At 30.1% G+C, this 13,472-nt stretch overlaps 2 protein-coding genes across 2 annotated transcripts in view; both read left to right on the top strand.

Annotated features, from left to right (window-relative positions):
• The window catches only part of LOC145307039 (uncharacterized), an 11,366-nt gene extending 183 nt beyond the window's left edge, over window positions 1-11,183 (top strand). The window contains exons 2-8 of the mRNA XM_080149378.1: window positions 163-243; window positions 452-523; window positions 2,575-2,673; window positions 8,828-8,926; window positions 9,120-9,218; window positions 9,391-9,492; window positions 11,080-11,183. Of these exons, the coding sequence (XP_080005504.1) occupies window positions 163-243; window positions 452-523; window positions 2,575-2,673; window positions 8,828-8,926; window positions 9,120-9,218; window positions 9,391-9,492; window positions 11,080-11,183 (656 nt within the window). The remainder of the gene's footprint in view (window positions 1-162; window positions 244-451; window positions 524-2,574; window positions 2,674-8,827; window positions 8,927-9,119; window positions 9,219-9,390; window positions 9,493-11,079) is intronic.
• A 145-nt stretch (window positions 11,184-11,328) lies between these two features.
• LOC145307038 (uncharacterized) lies at window positions 11,329-13,220 on the top strand. The gene is made up of 4 exons (XM_080149377.1): window positions 11,329-11,421; window positions 11,597-11,695; window positions 12,858-12,956; window positions 13,117-13,220. The coding sequence occupies exons 1-4, from the start codon at window positions 11,337-11,339 to the stop codon at window positions 13,218-13,220; spliced, it is 387 nt and encodes a 128-aa protein (XP_080005503.1). The 5' UTR covers window positions 11,329-11,336.
• Window positions 13,221-13,472: the final 252 nt, after the last annotated feature.

The following is a 13,472-nucleotide window of genomic DNA, read 5'->3' as shown; positions in this document are numbered from 1 at the left end:
TAATAATTATTCTTTCGGTACAGACACGCAGATATAAATGAGACATACTGTTGCTTTAGAATATAGGATTACATTACTTTTTTGATGTTTTGATTGTTTCACAGTCAGCTGTTTTTTTTGTTGTAGCTGCGCTACTTATCATCCTAATTGTCCTTGCTTTAGGTGGACCTGGGTATTCTCCAAGTGGTCCTGGTGGCCCTCCTGTCTCCAGCTCTGCTGGCCCACCTACAAGCTCTAATCCAGGTATATATTATACTATGACATACAACCAAACCATCCCTTAAAAAAAACACCTTTCTGGAACTAGTAACTGGTGAACAATGGGTCTAACAAAAATTTTAGGCTGTTTTGCCTATCTAGTTTTATTCTCTATATATACATATAACTCTTGACTATCATAAATCTATATATCAGATATTTATCCATCAATGTATCTATTTATCTCTCTAAGGATCTACAATTTCTATTGGGCCGGGAGGAGTCCCCATTGTCTCCTCTATTGGTCCAAGCTCAATGTCCCTAGGTAGGCAGCATCATAGATGCGACACAAATCTAAATATATAGTTTCCCGCCAAAATGGACCAACAATGTGTCTTCTTTGTTATATAACAACTAATAATATGATAGATCCCGTGTCTCATTTTTCCAAAGACTTCCATTGATACGCTAGTATTTTTATTAGGAGACGCCTGATTGGTTCATTTTGGCGGCAAATAATAAATTCTGAAAATTGGCATAACAAATTCCATTTCTAATCTTTTTTTCATTTATTTGCTTATATTACAATAGAATTTTAAAATTTAAGTTCATATGAATTTTGTACATTTTTTCCTATCCTTTTATGCAAAGTAAATTCTTTTTACCCTTAAAACGCATGTTTTTAAAATCTTTTCAAATTTTTTGCAAGTCATATATAAACTTATTTACTTATTATCATGCTTTATTTATCTAAATATCATTTATAATTATCATCTATAAGTACATATTTTTTCCTATCCTCTTATGCAAAGTAAATTCTTTTTTCCCTTAAAACGCATATTTTTAAAATTTTCTCAATTTTTTTGCAAGTCATATATAAACTTATTTACTTATTATCATGCTTTATTTAAATATCATTTATAATTATCTTCTATAACTACATATTTTGCTTATGCATTACTACGGTTTTTATATCTTATTTGATATGAGTTTTTTTTAAAAAAGGTTTCAGAAACCAATATATTTTTTGACTAATAATATCTATTTCTCGCATTGTATTATAAACAGCTTTCCGCAGATATAGAATGTACAATTATAAGATAAAAACCAGTTTTTTTTAGCCCCAAGGTGCCTAAGGCATGGGCTAAAAAAACTGGTTTTAATCTTATGATTGTACATTTTTATATTCGTAGAAAGCTGGATATAATACGATGCTAGACATAGTTTTTTTCGTATGGATGAGAACCGGTTCCTATCCACCGGATTCAAATGAATACGAGAAAACATTCTATGTTCTCCTATTTGATATTAAATCGTGGTTCATTTATTACTATCGTCTACGCCTCTGGGATCATGTGATGGAATGGGGAGTGGTAAAGTGACCCTCATAATTTACTTTCCCGTTAAGCTTAAAACAGAAAATCGGTTTATCAGATATAGCGAGACACCCCCATCATCAAGCAGTGGTGGTGTGCCATCGAAGCCCTCTCCAGCCCCTTTACCACAACCGCCATCCCACAGCAGAGCGCCCTCCCCTCATCCCCGCCCAGTTGGATCACCATCTCCGCACAACCCACCGTCACAGTCTCCAGGTGGACTTCTGGGCGGCCTGCCCTGTGGTGGACATCCACCTCCACCCTCTGGCTATCCTGGTGGATATCCACCCCCACCAAGTGGTTACCCAAGTTATGGTCCGCCGCCGCCAGGCTCATCGCCCTATCCACCAGGCCTGCCGCAAGGCTATCCACCGCACAGCTACTCAGGTGGGTATCCGCCAGCGCCCGGCAGTTACCCACCTCCACCGGGTGGTGGCTATCCGCCACAATCTGGGTACGGAGGCTATAGAGGATACCCTCCCAGTGGTGGCGGTTACTACCACCCACCCACAAGTCCGCCTCATATGAACCAGGCAGGGCCTCCAGGTGGATATCCCGGCTATCCAGGAGGTTAAGAGGAAGTGGAGGTCCTCCCCAAGGGGGGCCACCAACAAAAATGATATTAAGTTTATGATTTTTTTATAATCATGGAAAATTGTCTGTATTAGGATGCTACACATAATCTTTCAATATGGATGAGAACTGATTATAATCCAGCAAATAGCATAGTATTTAAACAGCTTTCCACGGATATAAAATGTATAATTATAGGATTAAAACCCATTTTTTAGTCCCAAGATACCGCAGACACGGGGTAAAAAAAACTGCTTTCAATCTTTCAAGCTTTTAATGATTGTAAATTTTTACATTCATAGAAAACTGGATATAATACGATGCTAGACACAGTTTTTTTTGTATGGACGAGAAGCACTTCTAATCCACAGGATACCAATCGGTTTGAGTGAAAATGTGAAATTATGTTACATATTCAAATATTTAGGAAAAACAAGTCTCCACTGGGCAAGTCAGAGTGGTCATACTTCTGTAGTACAGCTTCTTCTGGATAGAGGATCTCTTATTGATAAGAAAGATAATCTTGGTATGTTTATATTATCTATCTATCCTTTATTTAACTGTCCATACATACCTTTTAATTTTATCAATTTCTATAGTTTCTTCCTATTCTTTAATCTATTTATCTATCCAACTAGTGTTGTGCCGGATACTTTTTTGGCCAGATACCAGATATCTGGCTGATTTCTAATGCCGGATATTGGCTAAACCAGCTACCCGGCATTGCAAATCAGCCAGATCAAATAGATAGATAGAATAATTTTTGTATTATGTACCAGGATCTATTCCAAATATTTATGACACCTTGATCAGCACCATGACCACTGTTGTTGGATTTTTTTTTTCCTGTTCAAAAATTGTCTAACTTAAAAAGAAGTTTGGGGGTCTGTATTTTTAAGGTTAAGAAAATTAAGTGATATACCTTATTGGGGTGGGATTCTCATTCAATTTCTTGTGATCATCTATTGAAGCCATATTATCATGCCCTTCTAATAACATACGATGCTCTAATACTCATAGAGATATTTTGTTAGGCAACATTTAAACAGATAACCAACCCTTTGATTGCACAACCCATTGTCTGGAGCTCCAGATCATGGTAATTAGTTGCCCCTGTTTATTGGTGTCAGTGCCAGACATTTCAGAAGTGGGTATCATTTTTAACATCTCTTATGTAAAAGTATGTTCTTTAGAATGAGCTTTATTTATTACACCTTTTTCTAGATTAGATTAGATTAGATTAGATTTATTATTCTTGGGTGTACATACATAGAAAAAAAAACAACAAAATAATAAATGAATTAAATGAATATTATATACATTTATATATACAGTCAAATTTTATTGATATGGTTAATTTATAAAAAAAATTTCTTCCCAAATGGCAGTTTCCTAAAAACTAGGAAGTATGCAGTAATGTGTATTCACACATTGTTTTCATACAGGCCATATAGATAAGACAAATAAATAGAAAAAAGATAATAAGCAATAAATAAAATCATATTGGAGAGGAAAGAATGATATTAGGAAGGATTGATTAGGGCATACAAGTCTCACACCATTATTGCATTAATAGAAATTTTAAAAAAACATTTCAACAAATAGATTTTGATTGATTTATCAGATTTCAAACAATATTGAAAAGAAATACAATTTTATCTACATTCTTGACATAATGGGTTGTTACACACTAAAGTTAAGCTTGATAACAAAGATTCTTTTAGATTTTTTATAAATTTTTTTCTTGATTGATTGTGGGTTAATAAATCATTATTACAATGGTTATTCCATAATTCTTGAAAATGATACTTAGGAAATCTTTCAATAGATTTAAACTTCGGTTTTTTAACATCAAACATATTAGAGTTTCTAAGATTTCTGGTATGTAATTGATTACGGCGAAGCCATGTACCTTGAAAGGAACTTGGTAGCTTACTGTTTATAAAATCATACATAAATAATAATTTCAAATAATTAGCTGATTCATGTAAAGGAAGGACATTCATTTTTTTAAATAAAGGCATTGTGTGTGAGATGTGTTTCTTACTAAAAACAATTCTTATTGCCTTTTTTTGCATTTTAATTAATGGTTCCATAGTAGATTTAAGACCACAACTCCAGGCAGGTAAACAGTAAAGTAAATGACTATTTCTAAGTGAGTGAAAAAGCATTTTTTTGCTATCTAAATTCAGTATATGTTTAGCTCTATTTATAAGAAATAAGGAACTAGAAATCTTTTTACGTAAATGTTCTACATGATATTTAAAATTTAAAGAAGGATCTATAAATACACCTAGGAATTTAATTGCAGGAATATTGCTACTTGAATTGACATAATTTAAAATTTTTATTTTCTCAGGATCAAACTCATTTTCATTGTTAAAGTTTAGCTTAATATTAAGAGCATTCCAATCAATAGTATTTTCATTTTTATTAAATATCATGATTTTAGTTTTATCAGGATTTAAGCTCATTTGATTACTCCTAAACCAATCGGATATCTTTTTAAGTTCATTGTTTAATTTCAGTTTAATCTCTGTAAAGTTTTTACCAGAAATTAAAAAATTACTGTCATCAGCAAATAATAGGGTAAATAAATCAGTACAGTTTTTAAGATCATTTATGTAGATTAAAAATAGAATTGGTCCTAAAATAGAGCCCTGTGGGACACCTCTATCTATGTTCAGCTTTCTTGAGTCAGTATTGTTTACATGTACAAATTGCTGTCTATTACTTAAATAATTTTTAAACCATTCAAGTTCAACGCCATTAATGCCAATTTTTGACAACTTTTTAATTAAAATAGAGTGTGGAATTGTATCAAAACATTTTGCAAGATCACAGAAGACTCCAATTACAGTTTTATTATCGTTTTTTGCTTCAGCTATATAATTTAAGAGGTGTATCACAGGGTGTATTGTAGACTTTTTTGATTGAAATCCATACTGATGTTCAAAAATGATATTATTTCTAATCAAATAGCACGACAGTTGTTGATAAATGACTTTTTCTAAAACTTTTGAGAAAATAGCTAATAAACTTATTGGCCTATAATTTGATGGATCAGCTTTTTCATTAGAATTATTCCCTTTTAACTTAAAAATAGGTATAACTTTTGCAATTTTTAATTCAGAAGGTATTTTTCCAGTTAAAATAGTTTGGTTAATGACATGAGAGAGAGGAAGGGCAATGACAGAAATTATTTTCTTTAAAAAAGAATTTGACAGGCCAAAAATGTCCATGCTTTGTTTATTTCCCATTTTTTTAACAATATCTGTGACTATATTTGGGTTTATTGTATGCATTTTAAAACTGGAATTATAATTAGGTATATAGCTACACGGATCAATGTTAGAAGGATTTATTTTAGATGATATCTTGCTTGCTACAGAAGTGAAGTGTTCATTCAATTTCTCAGAAATTTCTGCATTATCTAAATATATAGCATCATTAAACTTCAGTTCATTGATACATGTTGCTTTATCTTTTGTTTTTCGGATTGCATCTCTAATAATATCCCAAGTTTTCCTCAAGTCAGATTTACATTTTTTTAGCTCATTACAATAATACAATTTTTTAGCTGTTTTTATTGCACGATTATAGACATTTCTATATCTATTATACATCCTAATATTATCAGCAGTTGGTTCATTAATACTTAACGTTGACAATTCAAATTTTTTATCTCTACATCTCATTAAACCATCAGTCATAAATTTTTCAATTTTATGTATGTTCTTATTAATTCTAATCTTTTGTAAAGGAAAAGAAAGTTCATAAAATTCATTAAAAAGCTCATAAAATTTATTAAAGCAATGTTGAGGTTCTAAACTGTTAGTTACATTTTCCCAATTAACATTTCTTAATAGATTGATAAACCCAGTAATTTTTTCTTCATTAATATTTCTTGTAAAAATACAAGATTCTTTACTTGCTTTATATGAATAAGGTGTTATTGTGAAAATTGGGAAATGATCAGATATATCATTTAATAAAATTCCTGAATGAAAACTATTATCTTTTGCGTTAGTAAAAATTTGGTCAATACATGTTGCTGATGTCCTAGAAATTCTTGTTGGTCTCGTTATCAAAGATAAAAAACCATTTGCAATGCAATTTTCAAGGAAATCATTTGTTTTTTCATGACAATGATATTTTAAAATGTCAAAATTAGAATCTGTGAAAATGTAAGAGGCACATTTAAAAGACATTAATTTACTTTGTAGGTTAGAAAAATTATCAATAAAAAAATCCATTTGTTGAGATTCAGTAAATCCCATTATAGAAGTATTAGGCCGGTAGACATTACTCAAAATAAATTTTTCTTTGTTATATTCAAGTTGAATTGTGAGTGACTCAAATAAGCCTTCTTCAAATGTTGACAATTCATTTAATATTTTGAATTTTAGATTTTTATGAATATAATAAGCTATCCCGCCGCCCCCTTTATTCTTTCTACACTTATAGATAAAGATATAATCTTCTATTTTAAATATATCTTGGTCATAAATAGTCCAGACTTCTTGCAAAGATATTACATCTATTGTAACTTTATTTTCTTTTAAATGATCTATATATTCTTTAAGCTGAATAAATTTACTATTAAGACTCTGAATGTTCCAAGAAAGAAATTTTAATGTTTGAAATTGCTTACATTTTTCAATAAATTGTTTGTTATTAAAATATGAACATGACAGATCAATTTCATAATACGGATTTTCATAATTATTACCATTTAATGTAGAATCTTTATATCTAGATAAGAAATCATATTCAATGTTATTTAAAATCTGACAGATGCTACCCACTCTATCGAAAATTAAAATTACAACACAGTGTGTGACTCATATTAAGAAGGTATAATGAAGGGGAAAATAGGTTATATATAATGAATGAAACAAACGGAAATTGGGTATTATTAGTTAACATAAACATATCTCATAACAAGGGTATAAAATTATATTTACATGAAGCAATTTTTAGTTGCGTAGCTACTCTATAATTTAAATATTATAAAATATAATGTAAGAAGATAAAACTTAGTCAAAAATCAAAGTATTACATATGATAGGATATTTAACATAAAATTCACTTTGTAATATATTTATATCTTAACAATATTTCTCAATTATTTGATTGGGTGTGATTTCAAACATTTTTACTTTAAATACTTTCTCACTCTTTTTAGTAATAAATTTGACAATTTTACCATCTAGATGCCAAACTTTTTCAAATTTCTCAGATTGGATCAATTTTTGCATGACAGCATAGCGGCGTTTGGTTAAATCCGCAGCAATACGATAGCTCTTTGTGCCTTTTTCACTATCATTTTTCCGAACCTTGGCAAAATTTTTGTTGGCAAGAATAAGATTTCGAAGGTTGCGGTTTTTGAAACGCACAAAAATAGGTGGGCACATATAGTTACCACTCTTTGGGATGGGCAATATATGTGCTGTCTCAATGTAATCTGATGGTTGATCAACGCTGAACCCAATGGAATCTTTCTTTTTGATCAACACAGGCTCAAGCACTTCATGCACAGCAGCCATACAAAGCTTAGCATGGTCATATTCAGAGATATTTTTGGCTTGCGCCTCTGGAACAAATAGACCATTTATACGCACACAGTAATTCCTTGATGCCTGCTCTCTAGCATCCACTCCTTCTCTGACAGTCTCAAGTCCTTCCTTTAAAGGAAGTATATGCTTATCATTAATTTCTGCTTTAAATGCAGATAGCTCGCTTTTTAAAGCATCTAAATCTGCCTTTTTAGGCCTGGACTCAAGATCATCATTCAGCTTCTTAATCTCCTCTTTCAAATCAGTATTTGCGTCCTGCAAATCACTCATGGCTTTAGAAAGAGAAACCAATTCTTTTTCATTTGCAGTAATACGGGCAGACAGACTCTCAATTACTTCTAATTTAGATAATCTATCCCTGATATCCCGAATATCTTCTGTTACTGTAGTTTCTACACTTAAGTTGTTAAACTTTGACATTTTGTTAATTTGATCCCTTGTATAGGAAATGAATTACAAATGCATGTGTTTATAGGATGAGAACTAAACACTAACTATTGTTATAAATGGCATGTCTTTAAACAAAATAAATATCCACATAAAACTGTGACATATCTGTGACATAAATTATTATTTAACTATCTTTAATAAAGTTGCTGCAATATAATTTCAAGGAATAAAAAATATTGACTGCACCTATTGTCCAATAGTTTTAGGCACCTTAACTGTCCAATTTGGTCAATTTAAAGCAATATTAGAAAGATTTTTAAGAAGATACTTGTAATTTTCTCTAAAATATTTAATTTTATGTTTCACCTTTTTGACCTCTCTAGAAAGCTCCAACATCTGTAAATTCAACTTTAATGTAAATGAATTTGCATGATGAATATAAAAGACAAAATAAGACAATAAAGGAGGTTAGGTGAAGGTACTCTAAAAATAAAAGTAAAATTTGACAACCAAAAGTAATTTTAAAATTTTCTGCCATGGGAAGGTGCTAATTCAATTTAAGGAAAGCATGTTCTGAACTCACCATAAGGTCCCAGTACATCCTGTGTAAACCCTTTCCATGGGTTGTTTTTACTAACCTAACAAGCCTTCTGGTGGGGTGTGTGCACTCTGAACTAAAAAATATAATGTATCTAAAATATTTTCATCTAGGATTGACAAGTCTTATGATGGCAGCATTGAAGGGAAACACAGAAACAGTCAGACTACTTCTCGAACATAAAGCTGATGTCAACCATATAGATAATAATGGTTAGTTACATTATATTATTTTACTATATTTGTAACTTTTTTATTATTTTCTACATATCTTTATCTGTATATCCATTTATCTCTCTGTATATCTATAACTGTATTCTGAACTAAAGAATATATAATGTAACTAATATTCAGCCAATTTTTGTTTTGCAGATTGATAATGTAACTAATATATATTTATATCTAGGTGAGACAAGTCTTATTCTTGCAGCACAGTATGGAAACACAGAAACAGTCAGACTACTTCTAGAACATGGAGCCAATGTGAACTATAAAAATAATTGGGGTTAGTTACATAATATTATTAAACTATATTTATATATTGTATATTTAGTATATTCTATCTATCTTTCTATATTCTATTTCTATCTATATATCTCTTTACATGGCTCTCTGTATATCTATAACTGTACTCCGAACTAAAGAATATATAATGTATATAATATATTAATATGTAGGAATGACAAGTCTTATGATGGCAGCAGGGTGGTTTGGAAACACAGAAACAGTCAGACTACTTCTAGAATATAAAGCTGATGTCAACAATAAAGACAACATAGGTTAGTTACATAATATTATTAGATACTAGGACAAACGTCAGAGCGACAAACGTCAGAGCAACAAAAACCTCAGAGAGACAAACGTCAGAGCAACAAACGTCAGAGAGACCAACGTCAGACTGGACAAAGGTCAGACTATACAAACATCAGAGTGGTACAAAGGTCAGACAAATTTAGCTTTTTGTAAAAGTCTGACATTTTTTATAAACCTTAAAAACTATGTTTGTATTCATTGTTTTGGTGAATGAAGTCAAATATAAGATATTTTTCTTTTTTCTCTCTAGATTTAGTACTGCTTTAAACCTTGCTCTTGAACACAAAAAATAACACTATAGTAAACAACTATACCTTATATTATGTTTTTTTTGGATAAGTAAAAGTATATGTAATATGTATTGTATAATTTATAAAATTAAAGTATGTGTTAGGGTGTGTCAAATTCAATTTTATTTTCAATAGTAATATGTAAAACAATGTAAATAGATTTTAACTCTGTTTTTATAAATAAGCTCTATCCATAGAAAAAAATAAGGATGACAACATCCATAAGTAGCAAAGCAAAAAAAACAAGTAGATTTAAAGTGTATTTATTAAAATCAAGAATAGATTTATTGGGAAAATTAAACACAAAACCTTGTTTTATTTTGTATGATAAAGACGGTGAAAGTAGATTACATACTAGATGCGCATAACAATGGAAAAAATTATTATTTTGATATCTTTAACTGAAAAATTTAGAAAATCGGACTATAAACAACAAAGATATGGGGAAAAATGTGGAAAATATAAAAATAGCCTAAAACCTGCAAAATGGCAGTCTGACTGTCATTGCTGTTTTCTGCAAATGACGGAAAATTTAATTTGATATCTTTACTGAAAAAATTTAGAAAATCGGACCATAAACACAAAAGATTGGGGAAAATGTGGAAAATATAAAAATAGCCAAAAACCTGCTAAAAAGCGACCCTACCAGCTTGAGTGTTTTATAATTAATTGTGCTCCTTAATGATAGGAATGTTGTCAAAAATCTTTTATAGGGGCTGAGTAAATCCCCCATAGCATTATGGACTTACTGTCTGAAGGACGAACTTACTGACGGACAGACATACAAAGTGAATTATAGAGTAGCATATTGTTCAAATAGATGTTAAACAAACATATGTAGCAAGTCTGTGATAAGTAAAACCATTTTTAATCTTTTTTATAATTGGTTAATTCTCATAAACAATGAATACAAAACATAATTTTTACTGATTTTTATAAAACGTCAGACTTTTACAAAAAGCTTAATTTGTCTGACCTTTGTACCACTCTGATGTTTGTATAGTCTTATGTTTGTCCAGTCTGACGTTTGTCTCTCTGACATTTGTCACTCTGATGTTTGTCTCTCAGACGTTTGTCGCTCTGACATTTATCCTATTACCTATTATTATGCTATATAGTATATCTTTAGAATAGTCTATCCATCTCTATATACATATATATTCATTTAACTCTATATCTATCTATCTCTCCACATATATCTTTCTGTATATCTATAACTCTGTACAACATAATATATAATGTATCTAATATATTTATATCTAGGATGGACAAGTCTTATGAGGGGAGCAAGGGATGGAAACACAGAAGTAGTCAAACTACTTCTAGAACATCAAGCTGATGTCAACTATAAAGACAATGATGGTTAGTTACATAATATTATTTCACTACATAGTGTATCTTTAGTATATTCTATCTATTTATCTATCTCTGTCACCTCTCTTTTTATATCTATAACTGTACTCTGAAGTAAAGAATATATAATGTAACTAATATATTTATATCTATGATGGACCAGTCTTATGCATGCAGCAATTAATGGATACACAGAAGTAATCAGACTACTTCTAGAATATGGAGCTGATGTCAACCATAAAGATAAAAGAGGTTAGCTACATAATATTATTTTACTATATAGTATATCTTTAGTATATTCTATCCATCTATATACATATTATATTCATTTAACTCTATATCTATCTATCTCTCCACTTATATCTTTCTGTATATCTATAACTCTGAACAACATAATATATAATGTATCTAATATATTTATATCTAGGATGGACAAGTCTTATGAGGGGAGCAAGGGATGGAAACACAGAAGTAGTCAAACTACTTCTAGAACATCAAGCTGATGTCAACTATAAAGATAATGATGGTTAGTTACATAATATTATTTCACTACATAGTGTATCTTTAGTATATTCTATCTATTTATCTATCTCTGTCACCTCTCTTTTTATATCTATAACTGTACTCTTAAGTAAAGAATATATAATGTATCTAATATATTTATACAGCATGACCCTCGAAAAAGTATTTTTAAGCATCTGCAGCCTATATTTCTCAATAAAATATTAAAAGATTCATATGTACTTGTTCTCTATAATTTTCTACATCAAAGGATATCAAAATATTTTTTTTACATCAATTAACAGCCGAGATTTTTAAAGCCAAAGTTTGGAAAAAGTGCTTGAGAAACTGGATATTGCTAAATATTTCTTAGTTTTTTATTAGTATATTACTTTTTATCAACCAGTTTAAAAAAAATAAGAAAGAAGAGCAAGTTTACAATTGATACATTTTTTATTGCATTAAAAAACGTTAGTTTTACATATAAAAAACTACTTTTCAAATTTTACTGGATACATTTTTCTTATAACCATTTTCCCTCAAATCTTATAATATCTCCCACTTATTAATATGACCTTAAATAAAACCCTCCCCAATCAATGCTTACGACCGGAAAGATTAGTGCTTAAATTCCCGCCCACTCATACAAATTACTAAAACACAGATAAAAATCATTAAATTGTTAAATGTTTAATAAAAGTTTGTAGCTGTAACTTTTTTGTTTTTTAACTTATTTTTATAAAATAAAAAGTGTTTGATTTCTGTTTATGTAAACTTTCAATTTGCTACTATTTTTTATAGGATTTCTTTCTGTAAGGGTGTTTTTGCAATTTACACTAATCTAAAAATGCCTTTTAGAGCAAGTGAAAAAAGTGCTTTCAGCATGAAATAAATTTCTTGGAAACATCTTTATATAAGTTTTATAAAAAGTATTGAAATTATGAGGAAAACACATCATTTCACTTTAAAAAAACATTTTTCTTGAAAAGTTACTTTTTTCTCAGCCACTTTTTCAAAACTTTGGCTCAAAAAATCTCCGCTGTTAATTGATGTAAAAAAAATATTTTTGTATCTACTTATGTGGAAATCTACAGAGAACAAGGACATATACATTTTTTGATAATTCATTGAGAAATATGGGCTGCAGATGCTTAAAAATACTTTTTCGAGGGTCATGCTGTATCTAGGATGGACCAGTCTTATGCATGCAGCAATTAATGGATACACAGAAGTAATCAGAATACTTCTAGAATATGGAGCTGATGTCAACCATAAAGATAATAGAGGTTAGCTACATAATATTATTATACTATATAGTGTATTTTTAGTTTATTCTATCTATCTATCTGTAGTATAAATATTGATCTCTGTACACCTCTCTCTGTATATCTATAGCTGTACTCTGAACTAAAGAATATATAATGTAACTAATATATTTATATCTAGGAATGACAAGTCTTCATTATGCAGCTGAGTATGGATACACAGACTTAGCTAGACTACTTCTAGAACATGGAGCGGATATCAACAGTACAGATAATGGTGGTTAGTTACATAATATTATTATATTATATTTGTAAATCTTTAGTTACAGTTTGTTCTATCTATCTATCTATATATATATATATATAAATATATATCGGTTTATCAATCTTAATATCTATTTATCTATCTATATATCTCTCTATCTAACTATCTATCTATTTATCAATCTTATGCACGAATACGTAAATTTTCCTTTCAACTTTATCTCTCTCTCTCTTTCTCTCTATCTCTCTCTTTCTCTATTTCTATCTCTATCT

This window comes from Acartia tonsa, chromosome 15 (genome assembly GCF_053477335.1).
Source record: "Acartia tonsa isolate MP-2025a chromosome 15, ASM5347733v1, whole genome shotgun sequence".
Classification (NCBI taxonomy): domain Eukaryota; kingdom Metazoa; phylum Arthropoda; class Copepoda; order Calanoida; family Acartiidae; genus Acartia; species Acartia tonsa.
Note: the sequence above shows the minus strand (reverse complement) of the source record. Positions and strands in the feature narration are given on the sequence as shown.

Bases quoted from the DNA above. Each gene is read 5' to 3' on its own strand.
- LOC145307038 (XM_080149377.1), top strand. From the start codon at position 11,337: ATGCATGCAGCAATTAATGGATACACAGAAGTAATCAGACTACTTCTA. The intron at 11,422-11,596 runs GTTAGCTACATA...ATTTATATCTAG, and splicing joins CAACCATAAAGATAAAAGAG to GATGGACAAGTCTTATGAGG. The intron at 11,696-12,857 runs GTTAGTTACATA...TGCTGTATCTAG, and splicing joins CAACTATAAAGATAATGATG to GATGGACCAGTCTTATGCAT.